Raw genomic sequence first — 17,189 nt, 5'->3', positions numbered from 1 at the left:
TTGTGGGCAGCGAGAGAAAAAGTAGGCGCAGAAAAAAAGGCGACGGCGGCTGGGCTCTGGCTCCTGAAAGTAGTCAAAGCCTGGGGGGCGAAAATAAAGGAAAGGACTGCCCGAACTGAGGGGACGCTAAACCGGCTGACAAAACCCACTACACCTGCCTGATGGTCTGTCCACACCCCGGCTGAGCACTGTGTGCACTGTATTCTGGATTGCATCGTTCGATCCTTACCTCCAAAAAGGTCCGGGGAACCAACCAGATACCTCGAGTCGGAGCAAATCACTTTAGTTGACTTGCAAGGAAGCTAGGGGGACAGCGTTTCACTGATCAAGAACCCGGCATAAGGAAACAGAAGGGCCATAGAAATGTACCAGAAGCAGAGTCGATCGTGATTTTCGAACAGCATCTCACGAATCGGTGATTACGGGTTAAGTTCCACCGAGCACTCACCGTGCCTTGATTAAATGACTGCATGATACCTTCTCAAGTATATACAGCAAACCGCAGTTACGATTGAGATTTACGTTGCTGGCTTGAAGTGAACAAGAAACAATCTCCGAACAGCAACCGCCCCAGGTCGCAATTACCTTTAACAGTTGGACCCAGTTATCAGGAATCTTTGAAATGAGATATCGAAAGCTTGACACTGTGCGGATACATGAGTTTTTCATGGCTCCACACCCTATTTGCAGCAGGAGCCATTGAAGGGTGTGGGTCCTTGCACCGGAGCAGTACCGTCATTCCCACTCATCAAAGCCAATTGGCTTGCTTCACGTCGCGATGACGCAAGGAGGTGCCTTGTTCGACCTCATCCATCCTCACAACAACACCAATTCCTTCACCACCCTCGCTCAGTCTTGGAAAGCGTTTATGCTGGGTCTGGCCAATTCTCAGCCTGGCCGTGGATCGCACCGTTTTCCCAGTTCAGTTCCCTGATTAATCCCGACTATTCCATTGTTTCAGTCGTGATCCAGATCCAGATTGCTACTCTATCAACTAGCTGTCACTAACAAGCTCATAGCTCATGCAATCAATGCTTAAGTGCTGGTGCAAAAGCTCCGTGCTGCTGGAACTCTATGGTTGAGGCTTGGGGGGGGAGCAAGTTCCCCGCCTCTTTTTTGACATCTACTCCGGTACCGAGATCAATCACGGTCACAATTTTGTATTGGCCTCTCTATTCTTTGCTGATGAATATGCAATATGCCTCCCAGTAACTTCATTCTATACCTGTCCGGTACTGGACACGCAGGCGAGCTCACGGTCCTTCTCGGTAACCCATGGATTTATAATTCGAGGCGTTGTTGTTGAGGGATCGTCGGTTGCAACACCCCCCTGAACTCTTTAGCACTGCACACACATGCTCGCATTTGCTTGGTAGGCTGGTAGGGAACAAAAAAACGGGCTGTTTTCGACGTCCTCTTGCTGCTTGCTGTTCTGCTGCTGCTGCAAGCCCCTTTCGCTACCAATACAGTTTTGACCGACTATCTGGCCCATGCCTGCCTCGGTCAGGTTCATATCCAGACATTGAGTGAGTCGGGGGTCTCAACGGGAGCTTTTCTCCATTCTTCCAGTCTTGAATCTTGATGACCCCTTTGTTAGTGGCGATCTGGCGAGAAACCTCCACCCTCTTCACTTCATCGATTTGATACTGGCTCATAACTGGATAGGTTCTCGTTCTTACAAATCGAGGCTTTACGCTAACAACCACCCCCTGAACCGCATCCTTCATTCAGCCTGTGCATTCACGAGCAGTTGCATGTGTTCACGCACGAGTGTGCTTTACCCCGTGATCATACTGGGTTTCAAATATCTATTGAAACTTTATCAATCTCAATCTTAATCTCTGGTGGCGTCTCCGGTACTCAAAGATCCATGTTGGAGAGATTCAACAGGTGGCCCTTTTGTCACTTGCGTGGAGAAAAACAAGACTGCGAGTATCAACTCGACCAAAGAGAAGCCAGAAGCAAGACAAGATTGGTAATCTCAGGAAATCAGATCCATCCAGTACGGAGTAAGCACAGTGTCATCTCGGATGTACAGATACGCTCGAGTACAGACACTGTGTCAATAGTCGATAACGTTGAAGCACAATATGACTTGCTTATGACGTCAGCCATTGTTGATATGAGGAAACTCTGTCCATGTTGTTGCTGTACTCTCACCCTTTCAGCAACTGTCTTGGTGCTGCTGGATGCTGGAGATGTTCGAAGTATTGAAAGAGCGTATCGAATACAAATATACTATAAACATATTTACATCAATGGCATTTTGTTTTATCGTTCCAATACTAAAGGACGCACATTTCTTGATGTCGCTTTTACCTCGTATTTTTCGTCTATCTGAAGTAGCGTGCATAGATGAGCGTCTATGCTACCGTATACTGCGGCACAGCTTACAAGGCACAAGATGGTTGCTTCCTTGATCTCCGTTTCGAACTCACAGTCCAGTTTCGCTCTTCCATCCCCGGATCAGACCCAGGTTGGCTGGCTAGGCTAGCTTGGGCCACCGTTCCGTTCAAGCCGTGCCTTGTCTTGCATTTCCAAGTGTCCATTTCCAAGCTTTTCCATCATCTCAAAAGCACCAAGCTCCTATCGTCTCCACGAACTAAACTGGCTGGCGCCGATGCAGATGTCCAGGGGACGGGCGGGATTGTAGTAGTGTATCCATACGCTTCGTTTCTTTAGCCAATCTAGCCTGCGGTAGAAGCTCAACAAAACACACAGACTCGGTATGGCATCGTTCTTATGGCATGGGCAATTGGGATCCTCTCATGGCATCCATGTCGTGAATTGCTTCCCCCCGCAAGCACCAGGAACAAGACCCGCTAAGTCTTGGATTATGACGCAGATTTTACCAGCACAGACGGACTCACTTAGACAGTTAATTAATCTGAACCAAACTGACAGTTCTGGAAACTTGGAAACTTAAAGTCGAAGCCAAGTTTGATATCACGAGATGGGTCCAAGACTCTGGGCTGAGGTGAGGTGAGGTGAGGCCCAGTCTTGTCCTTATCCCCGCTTCGATCCAAATCTTGCTCGGTTCGAGTTGGAAACAATCTTGAAGCATGTAGCAGAGCAGAGCAGAGCCGCTTCACCAAACTCTAATGCCCCATGTCATTTACATGACGTTTAAGTGGACTCGGCCGAGCGACATGCTGTTATCTCCCATTCCAGCGATGCAACACCGCATCCCCTTTAGAGTACCCCCTTTGCAACCATAATATAATAGGCCATTCTCTGGTATCACGAGAATCTGGTCTAACACTTCCTAGTTACGGCGGTTGGCCCAAAATACCCGCAGCGCAGTCCGCTCGCTGGCGCGTCGGTCCGTCTAGGTGGCATCCAGTATCCGCCTTCAAAGTCATTCCGTCTCACAAAGAGATCGGTTGTTGAATGGTAATCGAGATCTGGGATGGCACCTCATCGAGATTCGGTGTACAACCCCGTCTCGGACTTGAGAAGTGATGGTGGTGTATGTATGTATCTGGGTGTGCCAAGCCTTAAACGGCTTTGCATGCTGGCCTCGTGTTGATATACGTCCATATAGAGTAATATTGCTGTGATTCTGACGCATTGCAATCTTCCAAGTAAGTCTCCATGGGGAAACCGGTAGTTAGGTGGTTTTAATCCGGCTCTGATTGTCTATGTAATTGTTTAGCTTGACCCAGAGCTGCGGGACATGGTGATCATTTCGGATATATGAGATGTTCCACTTGAGTATGCGGTTACCCTAGACTATTGACGTTGAGAATCGTTGAGTGATACTTGACAGATGGTTAGTTAAGATAGAATTTGCAGAATCTCCCGAATGAATTGATTTCGTAGCCTCATTGGGCTTGGTTATCATATATAGCATGTCCATCCTTCATTGATATGTGTTCCATCATCTCATTAGCATCACAAACCCGAGAAAGCTGTATACGGGACGGCGAGAGTCAGTTTGCTTGTCACTCAACCAAATACTCATGGCCGACATAAAATCGAGGATGTCCTCACACTTGAATAGACTGTACCGAAAGATTATATGTAACATCTTATGTGACACAGTTGTACATTCTCACGATAGTCAGCTTAGTAGGGCTGAAAAGTGTATCATGTTTATTCTCGTCTTATTTCCCTGCATAGATCAACACTCAATTCGTCACTCACAATCACCGCTGTGGAACTGTAACTCAACAACAAAGGTCGAAAATTGCTGACTTAAACGCCGCTGAGATAATACTGCATCTCGTTCGATGCTTACAACATACCACGAACTTCAACTGAGTACAATGACTACCAGGAGGTTGCATGTAGAGCGACACAGATCCATGCTGCGCGAGATGGAAGTCCATCTGCCGCTGAGTCGCCGAGGATCCTGAGCAGTGCCAAATCATCATTTCTCGATGAACCCGGCGATAAACAAAGCAATACTCCTCATATCGTTATCGATATACGTAGAATAAGCCCAACACCTGGCCTCGCCATGAGAAGATACCCTCCTCACGGTCACTAATGGAGTTCTCAAGAGCTGTATCACTGGGGCATCAGGGAATGATATTACAGCCAAGCAGTATCTCTCTTTTCTTGAGTGAAGGTTATACGTCTCGGCAGGCTAAATCACTGCCCAGATAGATAACCATTAAACCACCCATTCGATGGCACAAGACTCTTCCGACATACACAATGCATTCTCAATGCCCTTTGAGATTTTACCAAGTTCAGCTGCTTCTCTGGCCGTCTAGGCGTATCAGCTACCCTTGCAGACTTCCCTTGACCTGAGGCATATCCAGGGCAGTACGGAAGGGGTCATGTGTGGTTTTCGTTGTCAATACAAGAGATAAGTAGATCGGGGAAAGTGAGTTCAAACCCATCTTATATTTTGGATGATTACCCCACGCATCTTACAATGCTATGCATGCTCTATCTTGAGATTTAAAATTCCAGGCCCTGTGGCCGTGATAATACATGATGTTTGACGTATAGTACAATGACTTCGTGATATTTTATAACATAACCCTCGGCATTTTCTTCTTCCAACAACCGGCGCTTAGTTCTTAACCTCAGGAGGCTCAAGAGGGGGCATGAAACCCATACCACCGCCCTCACCACCGTCGACACTGCGACTTCGCACGTGAGCCCTCAACTTCTCGAGGATCTCGCTATCCCTCCAGCGCGCGGGCACAGGTCTGTAAGCTGGTTTGAAGTTACCTACCGTCTGTGCCCACTCTCCCGAAGGAGGCTGGCGAGTGACCTGGTCGGACTGTGGCTTGGCGTTGATGTTGTTGGTGGATGGCGAGTCGGAGGACGAAGGGTTCGTGGAAGAAAGCTCCTCCTTCTGCGTGGCCCAGTAGTAAATGTCCCAGTCGTTCTCGTCAAGGATGCGGTCGTACTGGTCGAGCAGCTCGGGGGACAGCGTGGGCAGGTGAGCGGCCGCGAAGGTAGAGAGGAGAAGATCAGACTCCAGAGTTCCACGCTTTCGGGACTGGTCTATTCGGGTATATGTTAGCAAGGGTTTCTATCGTGGTCGATGCTGGATTATGACGCACAGACGAGACGTGCTCGCTTGGTAGCATCGTCCTCGCCGACTCGACGCAGAGGCTCGACTCTGAATTTGGCACCCTGAAGTTCGCCAACCTCAAACTCTTGCGAAGAGACGTTATCAGATCGTAGTGAGACTGCTGTAGAGAGGGGTCGAACGGGCATTGAGACAATGCGGCGAGCGGCGGCTGGACGCAGCGAGCGCGAGACGAAAGAGGCCATGTTGGTTGTGTCTTGACTGTAATTTGCGTGGGAGTTTAGTATATTCAAAATTGTAGTCGTCTTCCTGGTAACTGCCGGAGTTTTATTTGGTAGAATAGTGGCAAACAAGAAATGAACGTAGCGCCGGTCGTTGACGTTGAGATTCCGAAGGCTTGAGAGCCGAGGCCGAATGATATAATTTCGATGTCGGAACGGGTGGGTCCGGGGTAGCATCTCACAGGGTTCGGCAGATGACTTACACTTGAACAGCAGCATTATCGAAATGGTTCAACATCGTGTCACAAGAGAGATTGGGTTTGTACAAGAAAAAACGACCCTTTTTTAATTCATAAACATTGTTTTATATCCTTCTCGTACAGAGGATTTCATCTCTGTTGCCTCCATGTCTAAGCCGATTTCTCAGCAGTACGGTCGGGCAACTCGGTCTTCTTCTCTTCAGGCTTCTTCTCGGCCTTCTCCTTCTTCTTATCCTCCTTGGGCTTGGGGTTTGGGTTTCCGCCCCACTGTAGTCTCCTGGGCTTCATGTATGACTCAAGAACCTCATCTGTGACAGCAGCTCTTCGCTCCTGGAAGCTCTGGACAACAGGCTGGAGAGCTTCAATTGCCATCTTCTTCAGCTCTCCGGTGAGAAGAGATCCGCTCTTGTAGTCATCGTAGACCTTTTGGAGCTTCTCATCATCATCCTCAAAGTAGGTGAGGTAGATGTAAGCAACATCGACATCAGGATTTCCTCCCTTCTCGCGGTGCTCCTCGAGTGTCTCACGGCCACCACTGAAAGCGAACTTGTTGATCTTGTTCTGAGAGAATCTCTGTTAGTGTTTGTCCCCAGTATGATATAATTGCATACGCACCTTAATTTGCTTAGCAGTATCGGTCATGAAAATGGCCGAGTTGGGGTTTGAAGATGACATCTTGCCACCAGCGCCCTGCAAGGCAGTGAGGAACTTGGAGTGAATCAAAGCTGGCTTAGGCGAAGGGTTCTTCATGCGGTGGGCGTTATCTCGGACGAGTCGGAAGTAAGGATCCTGGTCAATACCCATGGGAATCAGGCACTGGATCTTGCCAAGCGCCTTTGTTCGGGTGGTAGCAGGCTCATCAGACCAGATCTCGGGGTAAGATGTCGCAAAAGCAGCAACACACTGGACTGAAGGGAAGAAAATCTTACCAACGTTGGTGCTATATTCAATTAGTATCTTTGCGAAGACTTTGACAATTTGACCTACCTCTCGTTGAAGCCAAACGCTCCACGGACCTGGTTGAAAGTAACCAGCTTAGAGAACTCCCAGGCGTTCATGAGGAAGTGGCCACTCAGGTACTGGAGGTCACTGTAGAGGAAAGTCTTCTTTTGGTCAAAACCAAGAGCAATGATGTCTCGAGCGTTCTCCATAGCGTAGTTCAGAGTCTCTTCAAAGGTCAATGTGTCCTTGAACAAAGCCTTCTCGTCGTCCGTCAACATGAAAACCAGAGGCACGTCAAAGACATCCTGCAGCCACTTTGTAAACTCTAGAGGAATCGTGTGTCCAAGGTGAAGACTGCCAGTGCTGGGGCCGCGACCGGTGTAGAGGAAGAAGGGCTCGCCGTGCTCGTACTTGGTGAGGATCTTGTCGAAGTCGCGATGGCTGAAGAAGAGGCCGCGTCGGAGCCAGCGATGGGGCTTCTTGCCTGTCACTTGCTCGAATCGTTCAAGAAGCGCATGGTCGATCTTTGAGGTCTTCCACTTCCTTAATTATCCTGTCAGCTCCAAAATTCAACCTTGGTGTGAATTGGTTTTTGGGTGTGGCGCTCACGAGCAAATGGCATCGTAATCAATAGCAGCAACCTCGCCGTTCTCGCCTTGAGCTCCTTCAACGGACCAGGGATTAATGTCCTGGTCCTGAACAGCAGTCTTGGGAGGGTTAAGGTCCGCCATTATTTCGATTTGATCTTGGTGGTGAAACTTGAAGTGGCCTTTGTTCTGTCGAGGTATCGCGGGGTCTTTCTTCTAAGAGCCCAGCTGGTGGGTATGGAGGGGCAGCGCGGGCTTCAGCACCTTCCCAAGTTGAGTCACGGAATGAGTGACAGCGCACCAATCAGAGCGAACCATCCAGCCACAATTGCTATTCAAGCACACGCCACATTAAGGACTGGCCGAGGCCTGTTGTCCCATGAATATCATGATCGCGTGGACTTTAAAATGTCAACGAATAGCGTTGATATGTATAGACGTTAAATTATTTCTCTTTCATGACTTTTGTAACACTCAGCTCTTCAAAACAGACTCTAGATCTGGCAAGAACTAAGCCTTGCTTCCAGTTCCAATCATATACCTGCCACGAATTCCAACGCCAGCATGTCCGGAATCTTGGACCACTTACACAGTTGGACTTAATAGAGACCAAGGACTGCATGGCGACGAGACCTCTTCATGACCTCTAGTAAAACATCCGACTCTTTATGGTACCAATGAGCTCCACTGTAGATAACACGCATGCAAAAACACTCTTTTAGATAAGATGCTTGGATCGGAAGTAGGCTCGGAGGTACATGATCTGCCAAGCCCAGAGACCGATGAGGAGCCAAGTGGTAGCGATACCGAACCACTTGACACGGTTGTTGGTGCTCTCGTTGGTGTCTCGGAGCTTCTGCTCTCGGGCGCGAAGGTATTCCATCTCGGTAACAAGCTCGCTGGTGATCTCCTCGATACGGCGGAGCTCAGCCTCGACAGGCTTGAGCTTCTCGGTGGCCTGGATAGCGGACCAGTCCTTGGCATCGGCACCAATGTCGATATCGAGCTCAATGTGACGAGTGGGGCTGTTGAGTCGCTGGGCTAAAGAATTGTCAGTATGTCGATAATAAAATATGGGCTAAGCATGTGACGCCGCAACATGCTTAGAGTCGGAAGTCGACGTACATCCAGAAGGAACGTTCTCAAAGCAGACATCGAAAGCAGCGTCGGCGTGAGAGGTAAAGACGGTCCTTGACTCTCCAACAACATCTCTGGGGCGACCGTACTCGTTGCCAACGGCATCGCGAATCTGCAATCATGCATGTTAGACTCTAACCTTTCCTAACTAGACCAATCTGTCCTCAATTCGGCGCAACATACGTATAGGTTCACAACCATGCCATCTCCCTTGTGGCCATCGACGGTCGCTGTCACCACAACGAGGGTGTCCTTTCCGACAAAGTTGCGAACACAGCGCTCCTTAGATCCTGCGATAAGGTCGAACTTGAGAGCGCTAACGGAGCTGACAAGCAGCAAAACGCTGCAGAAGTACTGCAGCAATGATTTTTGAAGAGCCATTGTCGTGGTCGAACGCTGTGTAGTCGAAAAGTCGGTCTTCCTCTCCCAGTGTTAAATCGTATCGAGGATGGTAGGTTGGAGAGGAAAGGCTACGTAGGATATACAGATAGACAAGGGGCTTGCACTGGACTCTAAACTGAAAGGTGTCCCAGTCGAAGCTGTGACCCACAAGCGGGAAAGAGGGAGTTCCCCTAGGTTAGCTTTGCAACCAATCACATCGGGCCTTGGCCTTGGCCTTGTCGCCGCCATCACGTGTGGGGCAGCCTTGTCAACTTCCAGTTGTTTTCGCGCCTCAACTTTACATTGATAGCATACGTTTTATGTAGCTATCTTGACAATCTGCAAACTAGCGATCGCGTTTTGTCTTCAAGATGCCCAAGTGTAAGTTTGAATCTTCCCACCTACTCAACATTTGAGGACTCCCGCTAACTTCTGTCACAGTCTTCTGTAAGCTCCCCAGTACGCGCGAATCGACAAAGACCCCTCCGACTGACTTCTTATCACCAGGCGATTATTGCGATGTCTACCTTACGCACGACTCCATGAGTGTGCGCAAGGCTCACAACAGCGGTCGAAACCATTTACGAAATGTAGTCGACTACTACCAACGTACGCTTTCCCTCCAACCCGCGATGCGACTATGCGACTAACAACATCAATAGAAATCGGCCACGAGAAGGCCCAGTCGGTTATTGATTCGATTACTTCTTCTTATGCTGCCGAGGGTCAGGCCCACGCAAATCCCATGCTTCCTCAGAATCAACCTGGCCAAGGCTTCCATCCACCTCCCTTCGGCTTCCCAGGTGGTAAGTACCAAGATATCATGATATGAGGAATAGAAGACTAACATGCGTCAGGTGTTCCTCCTCCATTCCCTGGAATGCCAGGCGCACCTCCCGGACAATTTCCTCGTAAGTGCTCCTCACGATCTTACCAATTGAGAATGACCCTAACTCCGGACAGCTCCTCCTGGCGGTGGTCGAGGCATGCCTCCTATGCCTCCATTCCCTGGGCCCAACGGCATGCCCATTCCTCCTAATGGCCTTCCGTTCCCTCCTCCTGGTGGCTTCCCTTTCCCTCCTCCAGGTGCCCCCGGAGCTCCTGGTGCCGCTGGTGGTGCTCCTCCTCCGTTTCCTGGTATGCCCGGCATGCCTCCGCCTGGTCAAGGGTTCCCTCCCGGTGGTATTCCGCCACCTGGATTTGCTCCTCCCGGCGCCGGACCTCCTGGACATGAGAAGCGATAGGCCTCTCTTTAGCGATTAAGGACGCGTTTTGGGCTGATTTCACCCATAGCATTGTTGGCGAATTAGGCGTTAAGGCAAGCTTTGGGAAAATGGGACGTATCCCAGCTTGGGATATTGTTAGGTTAGACACTAGGAACATTTATACACTTCTTACAGACAGGTAAGATTTTGACTAAACCAAATTTCACATTCCTTAAATGCAAATAGTCTAAGGAGTCAGTCGCTTCCTGTATGCTGTCTTTTCAGACGCAAGCAAATTGATAGATAGATAGATATATATATATATATATATATGTATTAGTTATCGTACATAAACAGTCACCACCGCCATGTAGCAAAGCGCAGGTGTCCTCCAAATGTCATTTCATGTAGACCATTTCGTAGCAAAGTTCAGATAGCAAACCGTAAGCATAACCGTTTTCGTAATCCCCCATCATTCGTAAAGCGTGAGTCATCTCAGTCGTGAGTTTTGTCTTTGTATCTTCTGTAATAGCAATGAGCGTCTTGTTTCTCCTCCTACCCATCCCGAGAAGAACTCCTTTCGTCTTTAGAAGGCACCTAATAAGTTGTCGTGCTTTCGTGTGATTGGTAGTGGTCGCGCGCTGTGCTCGATCGAATCACATCTCCTACCCCGTCACGAACCTCCTTTGGTCCGCTAATTTTCTTGCGAAGCTCTTGTGAACGTTTTTCACGTCTCTTCTCGCTGAACTTTCGCGGAAGATTCTGCAGCTCCTCCAGCCTACTTCCCAGGGAAAGACGCCTCTTTTCCTTACTGGCTCGCCTCTGGACACTGTTGGCACGCCAAAACGATCTCTTGACATCACCATCCGCAGAATGTGGTCTCTCGTCGTCATTGTAGCTTCGTCGTAAGGAATCGAAGCTCGAGCGGTGCCTCATGACCCGAAGGTTTCCGCTTGGAGTACGTCCAATGGTACGACGCTCAGTGGCCGGCCAATCGTAACTGGTATAATACGAACCCTCGCGAGATGGGAGGACAGCAAACGTGCGCTTCATTCTAGAGCTGAAGCTCCTTTGCGGTCCTTTAGGTCGATTGTCCACCGGGGGGTATCGATAGATCTCGTCAGCCGGTTCAGCCGGCCAATGAATATCACAGTCATCATCACAGTCTCCGTCGCATTCATCTAACTCATCACTGGACCACTGCGGGCGCCAAAAAGGATGCAGCTTGTCTTCCTCCACAGGACTATCGTCGGGACTAGGATATTCAGGTTCACGTTCCATAGTCGGCATGCCTCTGATCCGACCAGTACGCGAAAGAGATAGAGTTCGAGAAAGAAAGCTTGATGGTCTTCGTGTTGAAGAGGAATAATCCACTGAGTGACGTCGTGTACGGTTGAAAGCACGACGAACCATCGAAGGTCGGCGGGATGGTTTCTCGTTCATTGCCTCAAAATAATTACCCATAAACGCCATCTTCTCGTGCGCGGGGGTCGTCCCTGACGGTGTCGCGGGGATGAAATTAATAACCGGCGCGTGGCTCGGTGGCTCAGGGGGCGCTCGGGGATTTCGAAGAGGGGAATCAACATCGGCAAGGGAACGGGTAGGTTGGGGAGGTGTGGTAGGAATCTCATCCGAGGAGTCTGTTGGTAGTGGAACGTCCAGGTTTTCCTCCGCCTCAGTCTGACTCTGATCTGCAGACTCGGAGGGCTTTGTGGAATGGTCAACCATCAGCAGAGATGAATTCTGGTGAGGATACATTTGCACAGCTAGAGCTTCCGTGATCACTGGGTTTGTCCCATTTGTATCAACAGATGCCACAGAAAAGGGCGTGTTTTGCGAGCCATATCCCTTGATATTCAAGCCATCATCATGATGTTCCGAGCTCGACCGTCGGCGACTTTGGGAAGGACTTGAAAGCGCCTGCGTGGTAGGGCCATTTTCTGAAAATCGAATTTCGGGCACTTTCTGGGAATCCTTCTTCTTGTTGAGATACTCCTGCAGGGCATTATGAAGCTTCATGCTCTCTGCCGTCAAAGAACTGGCCCTTGAGCCGTTACGACTGGTAGGAGCAGAGAGAGAAGATGAGCGAGCTGGCACAATAGGTGGATAGTCCATGGTTCTCTCGTCGGAGCTTTCAGACAAAGAGTACGAACGACCACGGTTTGGGCGTCGAACAATAGGAGGTTCACCTCTTGTAGATGGAGTATCGTTCAGTGTAGGGCTGACACTGGTCGCAGTACGGCTTGACCGTCGGCTTGAATGAGACCTCAATGATGGTTCTCTCGATTTAGTCTTATGAGACGACAGCCGATCGGGCACAACAACCACTGGTATGCCACCCGCTTTCCAAACCTCGCGTCGAGCTCTACTACTGGACATAGAATTGACCGTCATGTTAGAAGACTGACTTTCAGATTTTGGGGCACTTGGTCGTGTTCTAGCTCGTGCATCGTTTTGTGACCTCTCCGATTTTAGAGAGTCTGTCGTTGACACGGATGAGGCGTTGGTAGGTTCTCGCAAAATGGTTTGTTTCCGTACATGCCGCAGAGTCCTCTGTCTCTTTGGAGTCGGGTCCAGAAGATATGCCTCTACAACAGTTGAGACGGTGGATTTATTTGAGATCACAGACATTCTGCGCGGGTCGGAACTTCCAACAGTGCTCGATGTAGTCGATGAAGGAATTTCTCGAGTTGAAAGGCCTTTCGTAGAAAGAGCTTCGGCTCTCTGGTGCAGAGGCATGCCCCGCACAGCTTTGGTAGCCTGTGTCGATGTGACCGTGTTTGGTTCGACGACCTTTGCCCGTGCGGGACTTGATCGCATCATATCCAGTGGTTCGGGGCGCTTCTTGACAGTAACCATTCTTTGTAGATTATGGTCCCATTCCTGCTCTACCTCGCTCACGGAACCCCAGTCGCTATCGTTGTGGCCCCAATCCCCTCCTAGCGATCTGGATACACTGCTTCCCTCTGATGGAGGTGCAAAGTTGGCCAAATTGAAACCCAATGTGTCAGGTTTGCGACCACGGGCACTTGTGTCGGAAACGTGACGAACATTTGATCGCGAGTTCTTGTTATTTGCAGACCTACCCTCGTCCTCGGACGACAGAGGATCCTCTCGGGCAGTTGTAAAGGAGCCAGATTGGGATTCTCCAACGGTAGTATTTGAACCAGCACGATCACTAACAACAGGTCTCAATAATTGTGGACGGCTGGTGGAATGATGAGGTGGCGTCACATCAGGCGTAGGGGGACTCTTCTGGTTAGGAGGCGTCGAAGGTGAACGTAGATGGGATGGCTGGGGAGTCCGTAACGCAATATCAGTTGCGGCGGGGCTGCTGGTCTTGCCAGAAGAGTTATCAGAAGGCTGGCGCGAATGTCTCGGTGGAGTTGGTGGCAGGTCCGGGCCGCTGCTTATCCTCCGTGACTGATGTTTAAGAGTTCGTGGACTTGATGGATGCTTGCCATTACCAGGACGAGATGTATCAATGACCAGATCTTGTCTAGTCAAAGGGCTTGCTACTCGTGTAGGTAATTCAGATGCTCTTTCGGAGCGAGGTCGCGGCAGAACTTTGTGCCTTTTGAATTGCAAATGACCAGTCGGGCTGGCCTCGAAGGGTGCTTTAGAGGGATAATCGGCGGACGGCGCCATCATGACTGGCGATGAGATGGAGTGTGCACTCGAGAGCATAACTTTGGTTGATTAAAAGATTTTCAAAACTTTTGCTTCGCGACAACACTGTTGGGACGGTTTGGTGTTGGCATGCTGGCAGTTATCGGACGGGAAGCAGGGTTTTGGAACAGTTGCGGAACACAACATGAACAGGTTAGACGGTAGTCCGAGACATGCAAGTAAGTAGGCGACGCGCTTGAAGGGTGATGGCAGGTCTCAATGAGAAAGCGACAGTTGGACGCGGCTACGGACGTGAACCGGCACGCCGAATACAATCGCAAACTTGGCTTTAAAGAGTTGCGTCGAATGTCGAGCGCGACAATCGAAAGCGCATACTGAGATAAGACAATCCGAGTTATAATCGCGTCAAGATTGGTATATGAAGGATGAGAGTTATTGGTTATCGGCTGACTACTATATGGTCAGAACAACCAAGGGCGAAGAGTGTAGCATGGAACAGTCGTAGAAATGAGGTGAGGTAAGATGGCGGGAGAGGGAAAGAGACGTCTCGAGGGACTCGAGGAATAGAGACCAGTAAAGATGGATGACGGGGAGTGGAGGAACCCAGCCAGTTATTGGAAGCCCAGAAGAAGCAAGTGCCATCAAGGGTCAAAAGAAGCGTGGAGGGGGGTTGCGGGACGCGCTAAAGGAGGCAAGTTTCCAGTAGCCCTCAGTGGACTTGGAGACTTGTTTCAGTGGTCCCCAGTGTGCATCTCACGAGCTGCAGTGGCCCAGCGGCCCGGGCCAACAGACGAGCTCCTTCCCTACCAGCGAGGTCGAGTCGCCCAGTGCAAGAGCGACTCGTCGAGTCCTGGTGCCCATACCCAGTTTGGATTGGAGCAATGATGCAGGCCCAAGTCAATCTAGGCCACCAACTTTTAACACTGTCATTCCTTTTTCTCTGCGTGCTACATCTAGATTTCCCAAGTCCACACTGCCGAGTCACTGGACTGCCCACTTACATGCGCCTGGGTTGGATGCAATGCAATGGGTGACGAATGCCATCGCCGAACTGCCGTGGCACAAAGGCCAAGCGAGTCCTACGAGGGATAAGTGAACAAGCGATTACTGGGACGGTCCGAAGGGCGCTTCCCATGTGCGCAAGGGACATAAAGTTTCTTTGACGGTTCAGTAGCTTGGCAGCTAGAACAGTTGAGTTCTACCACTTTGAGTATTCTATTGGGCAGAGCTAAACGTCTCAGCTAAGGCTAGAACTCGAGTTGTTTCCTCATAATGTGAGACAGTGCGATGGGGAGAGGTATCCATTGTTTGTGTGCGAAAAGAAGGGAGCGCCGTCACTTCAACTTGGTGGATACAATATGCAGCAGGATGCCAGACTCGTTGGGTGACCAACCCTGGCGATTGCTGGTATTTCTCTTATTCAACATCCATTGCCGAGGGATTGTGAAATAAAAAACGCAAGGGTCATAGCCTGCCCTGCCTCTGAGTACAGACAGAAGAAACAAACTGCCTCGCCCGGAGTCGATGCGCGGCGATGATGCAAGACGGTAGTACCAATAGCAGTTGTCAAGTCGATGGCTGGCTGAATACACCACTGCATACAGCGACACACATCACACGGTTTCTCGCAGTATAGCTCTAGTACCGATATCCTCTTTGTTTATACTTTACACCTTTTAACCTGACAGTCAGCCTTCGCCACTAAGATCTTTGTCCTTGGCTCTTCTATTCAGCCATCCTGATCTGAGACAATCAAAATCGCAGCTCTCGAATGTCGACTGCGGCGCTTCGCAACACCACCAAATTTTTATGTCTCGGGGACGAATCCGCCGCGTCGGAGGCGTAACCCTACCGACTTTAGAGCGAGGCCACTAGATCTAAAAAGAATAAATGGCAACCTTGGGCCTCTGCAAGCCAGCATAAGTGGTTTCTTGGGCAGCCAGTCACCTCTCAAGGCGCCTCTCCAACTCAAATTCACTTACAGCCCTCAAGTCTCTCTTTTCTCCTGCCATTGCATGCTCGCAAATCGAATCAGAATCCTTTGCTGCAAGTCGTGCAAAGCGGAGCGAATACCAGCCTTTCCCTTTTTATGCATTGTGCCTTATCGGAGCTGAGATAGGCAGGTGAATCGACTGATACTGTCAACTTGACTGCAGCTCATGGATCGTCAAAGGTCAGGTCACCTCATGCTGGCTTGCATTCTTCATACTCTTGCTTGATGTCAATTCGCGACCGAGCCGTGATGAGGAAGACCATTTTGAGGACAATGCAACAGGTCTGAGACAACACTGTAGGTAATGGCCTCACACGTCTCAGATTCAGCCCTGCAGGCGGACGGTTAGCATGCTGATTAGTGTACCATCTCAAGCTTGTGTTCTGGGTGTCATCACAAGGACAATCAGTTCCTGGCTACTTGAGAATCTCCGAGTCCCTGCATCTTGTAACAATGTAGGTGGTGTTCCTGGGCGCCGCCGGCTAGCAGAGCCGTGATAGTTGCAAATCCTTTGCTTAGTTCATTCAACAAAAAAGCCGAACTCACAATGGTTTGCCTATGTCATTTTCAACTAATGCTGCAATCTCAACATCACTTACGTTGCCCATATTGTAGGTTTCCTAGTCTGAGTACCGACGTCATAATCCATGTAAGTTCTTTATTGGGGACAGAAAGGCTGTCACACAAATGTTGGGGCGACAGAATAAAAGACACAGTAGAAGCTCTACCTAGCTTGTCAGAAAGTGTCCTAAGTATTTTGTTCACTGTACTCTCCACTGTCGAATTTTCTCTCTTTGGGCTACTTACCCTATAGTCATGCTATTCTGTCCTCCGTCAGTATGTGCGGGTTCAATCAAGGTTTATAGAATCGTGTTGAATGGTAGTCAAGACTCATTCCTGTAGCTATACCATGTATACTCAGTTAGAGGCACAAGTATATACTGTCTTTTGGAATTATGTTGCGTAGTGTTTTCTTTGCCAGTTGGGCGAGGGCATCCTCGATCCCTCATCAAGTCCAGTGCCGATACACAACGACGCACCGTCTAGTGATATACGGACACATGACTGGTGAATGACAGATAAAGGAAACAGCCAAAGAGTCTAGGTTGCGTCAAGCAGAGTAATGTTGCTTATCAGATAGGAATATGAATTATGTCTTTTCATACGGATCGAATGTCTATCGAAATATCGGATCAACAATCTGCAGATTGAGGAAGCAGCTAGATCCGTAGATGATCCTGATGAGATATGATAGCGGATCAGCAGTGGCAGATTGCGCTTCTTCTTGCACAATGCCATGGATGTGACGTATTTGGGATCCAGGTATCTATCTAATGGG

General features: G+C 49.5%; 5 protein-coding genes across 5 annotated transcripts; 1 reads left to right on the top strand and 4 right to left on the bottom strand.

The window, feature by feature from the left end:
• Positions 1-4,825: 4,825 nt before the first annotated feature.
• Positions 4,826-5,901, bottom strand: B0J16DRAFT_369596 (Flavinator of succinate dehydrogenase-domain-containing protein). Its single transcript, XM_046130287.1, has 2 exons — positions 5,526-5,901; positions 4,826-5,466 (listed from the first exon to the last, which is right to left on the bottom strand). Exons 1-2 carry the CDS (start codon positions 5,737-5,739, stop codon positions 5,027-5,029), a joined length of 654 nt encoding a protein of 217 aa, XP_045987401.1. The 5' UTR covers positions 5,740-5,901; the 3' UTR covers positions 4,826-5,026.
• Positions 5,902-6,034: 133 nt separating this feature from the next.
• Positions 6,035-7,724, bottom strand: B0J16DRAFT_335376 (uncharacterized protein). The gene is made up of 4 exons (XM_046127068.1): positions 7,527-7,724; positions 6,963-7,460; positions 6,591-6,915; positions 6,035-6,536 (listed from the first exon to the last, which is right to left on the bottom strand). Exons 1-4 carry the CDS (start codon positions 7,646-7,648, stop codon positions 6,126-6,128), a joined length of 1,356 nt encoding a protein of 451 aa, XP_045987400.1. The 5' UTR covers positions 7,649-7,724; the 3' UTR covers positions 6,035-6,125.
• A 91-nt stretch (positions 7,725-7,815) lies between these two features.
• Positions 7,816-9,238, bottom strand: B0J16DRAFT_369594 (endoplasmic reticulum vesicle protein 25). Its single transcript, XM_046130286.1, has 3 exons — positions 8,825-9,238; positions 8,630-8,753; positions 7,816-8,545 (listed from the first exon to the last, which is right to left on the bottom strand). Exons 1-3 carry the CDS (start codon positions 9,020-9,022, stop codon positions 8,223-8,225), a joined length of 645 nt encoding a protein of 214 aa, XP_045987399.1. The 5' UTR covers positions 9,023-9,238; the 3' UTR covers positions 7,816-8,222.
• Positions 9,239-9,326: 88 nt separating this feature from the next.
• On the top strand, positions 9,327-10,558 carry B0J16DRAFT_361463 (U1 zinc finger-domain-containing protein). The gene is made up of 6 exons (XM_046129748.1): positions 9,327-9,403; positions 9,464-9,469; positions 9,530-9,631; positions 9,685-9,828; positions 9,880-9,933; positions 9,986-10,558. The coding sequence occupies exons 1-6, from the start codon at positions 9,394-9,396 to the stop codon at positions 10,264-10,266; spliced, it is 597 nt and encodes a 198-aa protein (XP_045987398.1). The 5' UTR covers positions 9,327-9,393; the 3' UTR covers positions 10,267-10,558.
• A 266-nt stretch (positions 10,559-10,824) lies between these two features.
• Positions 10,825-13,875, bottom strand: B0J16DRAFT_262027 (uncharacterized protein; the record flags this gene model as incomplete). Its single annotated transcript, XM_046123292.1, has 2 exons — positions 10,825-11,673; positions 11,755-13,875. 2 exons carry the CDS (start codon positions 13,873-13,875, stop codon positions 10,825-10,827), a joined length of 2,970 nt encoding a protein of 989 aa, XP_045987397.1.
• Between the last annotated feature and the right edge of the window lie 3,314 nt (positions 13,876-17,189).

This window comes from Fusarium flagelliforme (genome assembly GCF_020744385.1).
Source record: "Fusarium flagelliforme strain FIESC 12 MPI-CAGE-AA-0113 chromosome Unknown B0J16scaffold_2, whole genome shotgun sequence".
Classification (NCBI taxonomy): domain Eukaryota; kingdom Fungi; phylum Ascomycota; class Sordariomycetes; order Hypocreales; family Nectriaceae; genus Fusarium; species Fusarium flagelliforme.
This window is presented reverse-complemented; position numbering and strand designations above follow the sequence as displayed.

Coding starts and splice junctions, on each gene's coding strand:
- B0J16DRAFT_369596 (XM_046130287.1), bottom strand. CDS start 5,739: ATGGCCTCTTTCGTCTCGCGCTCGCTGCGTCCAGCCGCCGCTCGCCGC. Junction 5,467..5,525: donor CAAGCGAGCACGTCTCGTCT/GTGCGTCATAAT, acceptor ATACCCGAATAG/ACCAGTCCCGAAAGCGTGGA.
- B0J16DRAFT_335376 (XM_046127068.1), bottom strand. CDS start 7,648: ATGGCGGACCTTAACCCTCCCAAGACTGCTGTTCAGGACCAGGACATT. Junction 7,461..7,526: donor GATTACGATGCCATTTGCTC/GTGAGCGCCACA, acceptor AGGATAATTAAG/GAAGTGGAAGACCTCAAAGA. Junction 6,537..6,590: donor ATACTGCTAAGCAAATTAAG/GTGCGTATGCAA, acceptor AGATTCTCTCAG/AACAAGATCAACAAGTTCGC.
- B0J16DRAFT_369594 (XM_046130286.1), bottom strand. CDS start 9,022: ATGGCTCTTCAAAAATCATTGCTGCAGTACTTCTGCAGCGTTTTGCTG. Junction 8,754..8,824: donor GCATGGTTGTGAACCTATAC/GTATGTTGCGCC, acceptor GCATGATTGCAG/ATTCGCGATGCCGTTGGCAA. Junction 8,546..8,629: donor TGAGAACGTTCCTTCTGGAT/GTACGTCGACTT, acceptor ACAATTCTTTAG/CCCAGCGACTCAACAGCCCC.
- B0J16DRAFT_361463 (XM_046129748.1), top strand. Junction 9,829..9,879: donor TCCCTTCGGCTTCCCAGGTG/GTAAGTACCAAG, acceptor AACATGCGTCAG/GTGTTCCTCCTCCATTCCCT. Junction 9,934..9,985: donor ACCTCCCGGACAATTTCCTC/GTAAGTGCTCCT, acceptor AACTCCGGACAG/CTCCTCCTGGCGGTGGTCGA.